The sequence below is a fragment of the Etheostoma cragini genome, chromosome 14 (genome assembly GCF_013103735.1).
Source record: "Etheostoma cragini isolate CJK2018 chromosome 14, CSU_Ecrag_1.0, whole genome shotgun sequence".
NCBI lineage: Eukaryota > Metazoa > Chordata > Actinopteri > Perciformes > Percidae > Etheostoma > Etheostoma cragini.
The window spans coordinates 24,785,126-24,788,874 of record NC_048420.1 but is presented as its reverse complement, the minus strand read 5'-3'; the positions used below and the strand labels follow the sequence as shown (position 1 = coordinate 24,788,874).

Here is a 3,749-nt window from a genome sequence, read left to right as displayed (position 1 = left end):
TTCAGCTAACGGCTTCTCTCCTCACTGCTCCCGCTGCTCAGCACCCGGAAACTACAGCAGCACCACTTCCGGCCGGGGAGCGCTGGCAAAATAAGAGCCTTTCTTACATCAGGATATATTTAGTTACAAAACAGGAACCCTGTTTTACTGTTGTAACTTTTTAAAACAAAATATTATTAGAAAGCTGGTCGGTTGATGTATATTTATTTAGATATTCCTTGAGTTGAATATATGTTCCAACAATATCCAGATGGAAGACAAGATTGTTTTAAGTTACTGTGTCTCATTTATAGCCTAAAGTCATCTCTTCAAAATAATAAATTGTCTCTCTCTCTCTCTGTTTGTGTGTGTGTGGGTCTCTGTGTGAGTCTCTCTCTCTCTCTCTCTCTCTATATATATATATATGTCTCTCTCTGGGTATGAGTCTCTTTCTCTGTTTGTGTGTGTGTGGGTCTCTGTGTGAGTCTCTCTCTCTCTATATATATATATATATGTCTCTCTCTGTGTATATGAGTCTCTTTAGCCCAAGAGATCTGGGACCATGGAGTCAGTTGCTCTTTCAGTCCACTAGAAGGAGCAGTAGATAGGAGGAGAAGTAGAAAATGTTTTGTTGCTGCAGAAATTTTATTTTATTTTATCTGCAGTCATTCATTGATTTCATAAATGTAACACAGTATAGTTTGTTAAAATAGCACAAAGGCAAAAAAAAACGTTACATACAGTGTTTTTTCATTTAAAATTTCAAAAGGGTTTTGCGGCTCCCAGTGCTTTCTTTACTGTGTGAAACGGGTCCAAACGGCTCTTTGAGTGGTAAAGGTTGCCGACCCCTGGTCTAGACGAAGGTTCTGCTTGCACGAAGGTTCTGCGGCCGTCCAATGGTGGAACCAAGACGGCGCGCCTCACTTTATTCCACCCAAACACACTCAAATGTCAGCAAATACATTTTATTCGCTTCCTTGTTCCCGTCACAATAAAAGCTCTACCTTCATGGTAACATCCACTTAACTGAGAGGTTACACAATAAAATATCTTATAAGTGTAACAACTTGATGTTGAACTCACACTTTTTACATTGGAGGAAAGCACATTGCTATCGCCAGATGAGTCAATTTTTACCAACCAGTGTATGATGTATCTGAGGCCATGTTTCTCAGTAGGAAACCGATGCAGTACCTCCTTCAGGTAGGGAATCAGTCTCAGAAGAGTCTCCAGTCTGGTCTTCAGTCTCTGGTTGTCCATCAAGTTCTGTTTCCATCTGACCAACACATTTATGTCTTTTTACATCAGTACGCCAAGCAAATCTTTTGTTACAAACACTGCAGCTGAATCTTTTCTCTCCTGTGTGGACTACCATGTGTGACGGTAAACTTTCTCTCTGTGTAAAAGATTTCTTACAGACTGAGCAGCTGAAAGGTTTTTCTCCTGTGTGAGTTCTAATGTGTTTCTTCAGGGTTCCACCTTCAGTGAAAGCTTTGCCACACTCAGAGCAGCTGAAAGGTTTTTCTCCTGTGTGGATTCTCATGTGTGTCTGGAGATTTTCCTTGCGGCCGAATCTCCTCCCGCATTCAGAGCAGCTGAATCTTCTGTCTCCTGTGTGAACTCTCTTGTGTTTCTGTAAATTCCAACTCTGCGTAAAAGATTTCTCACAAACTGAGCAGCTGAAATGTTTTTCTCTTGTGTGAATTTTCATGTGTTTTTTCAGATTATACCTGTTGACAAATCTTTTATCACAACGTGCACAGCTTAAAGGTTTTTCTCCTGTGTGATACTGCATGTGTGTCTTCAGATCTTCCTTGCAGGCAAATGTTTTCCCACAGTTAGAGCAGCTAAATGATCGCTGTCTTGTCTCCTTCCAAAAATCACTATCCGCACTGTCATCAGTCTCTGGTGGTAAAAGTGGATGTGAGTTCCTGGCTGGTTCTGGTCCTCCACAGTCCTCTCCATCAGCTTCTGTTTCCATGTGTTGAGTTTGTCTCGGTTTAAGCTGTGAGGACTGAGCTTCCACTTCATCATCTTCACTCTTCACAGGGACAGGAGTGAATGGGAACTTGGTGATATCAGCCTCCTCCAGCCCTTGACGCTGCTCTCCCTCCTGACTGCTCCACAGTTCCTCCTGCTCCTCTTTAATTTTTGGGGGGGCTTCTGGCTCATCCTGTTTCACACTGGAGCTACACTCATGTTGCTCCTCTTCACCAACAATCACTTCCAGAGCACTTGGAAGTAAATCTGAAACACAGACAGACATTTATCAATATAAATCTTAATGATACCCTTAAAGAAACTATTGCCTCAACTCTGTTCTGGCTGTAAAAGCTGTGCCCGTCTGTCTGAGAAAATCTCTGAACTGAAGGTAAGATAACTTGCTGCAACATTTAGAGAGGATAAGTCTCTGCTCAGTGTAATGCTAGGCTTGGGCCGGTGTAAAACTGTTCTAACCAGTTTGATATCAAGCCAAACATCAGACCACTGGGTGTCACACTTGTCTCAGCAGCTCATGTGTGAGACTGATGAGATAGTTCATAATGAGAGTGAAGCAGGCTACAGACCACATGGTGGCGGTAATGCGCCTCTACGCAAGGACTTTTACTTGCAGCGAGCTTTAATAACCACTGTGTCTGTGTATTGACCATCCCACAGAGACTTTTAGCGGTTTGTCTCAAGTATAGTATAAAAATAAGGGACATACAGTCCTACAAAACCAATCTGATTATCTGGTGAACTAGTGTGCACACCATGGAGTAAGTGAGAGTGGGGGCTGAAGATGGCTTCTCAGTAGACAACTCAGGAATCGACATGGGAACGAAACAGACTACAAGTATGAGGATCAGCATACCTGAGGCTGCAACAGCTGGGCGCATTAGTCATCCATCTATTGAGCGTCAGCATCAGTTTTGGAAGGCCAAGTAGTCAGGACGCTAATGCTATAGGCAAACAACACTGTCTCATCAGCTGATCTGGTGCAGCTGGGCTGCATCAGCTGGTCAACTCCCCTCGCCGCCTAATGGCTACGCTCAAACAGGGCGCCCCACTTAAAGGAGTTTCAGTTTGGTCCTAACTGGGTACTCACATTTCTGCAATCTGTTCTGCACAGTGACCTGCTATGCCATGAACTACTACAAACTACTTTTTTTTTGTGATTGTTATTGCTACTCTTCATTCTTACCGCAGCCGGCCCGTCAGACACCGCCTACCAAGTGCCTGGGTCTGCCCGAGGTTTCTTCCCAAATGGGAGTTTTTCCTCTCCACTGTGGCACTGTTGCTGCTCTGGAGGAAACTACTAGAACTGTTGGGTCCTTGTTAATTCTGGAGTGTGGTCTAGACCTGCTCTACTCTACTCTCTCGAGATAACTCTTGTTATGAATTGATACTATAAATAAAATTGAATTGAATTGTTCTGTCCGCACGTCAAAGCTACACACAGAAACAGAATCAGCTTTATTTGCCAGGTGTGAGGACAAATACGAGGTCATATGAGGTCATCAATGCTCACAATGCGCTTACACATAGAAATCAAACCACAAAACAAAAACAATATATACACAGTAATATAGACACAAACACACATATTTTTCTTTATACAGAAGGTATAGCTTCTATTTACTTGTAAACATATACTGTAGCTTAAATTTCCATGTACACACATATAGCTTGCATATATTTGAGATGTGACGGTGTCCCACCTGTCCCCTGGTCCGCTGCCAGCTTCCTCTCTGACTTCATGTTAAAGTTCCTCTTCTCCCCGACCTGTT

At 42.9% G+C, this 3,749-nt stretch overlaps 2 protein-coding genes across 4 annotated transcripts in view; both read right to left on the bottom strand.

Annotated features, from left to right (window-relative positions):
• LOC117956478 (zinc finger protein 32-like) overlaps positions 1–3,749 on the bottom strand; it is a 19,657-nt gene that overhangs the window by 7,704 nt on the left and 8,204 nt on the right. The window lies entirely within an intron of this gene.
• Positions 1–3,749, bottom strand: part of LOC117956469 (gastrula zinc finger protein XlCGF57.1-like) — a 15,111-nt gene that overhangs the window by 3,683 nt on the left and 7,679 nt on the right. Inside the window, exon 2 of one of the 3 annotated variants that reach the window (XM_034891551.1) lies at positions 1,911–1,973. The exons of the other annotated variants lie outside the window; for them this stretch is intronic. Within the exon in view, the coding sequence (XP_034747442.1) occupies positions 1,911–1,960 (50 nt within the window). The 5' untranslated portion in view covers positions 1,961–1,973. The remainder of the gene's footprint in view (positions 1–1,910; positions 1,974–3,749) is intronic. 3 annotated transcript variants of the gene reach the window in all.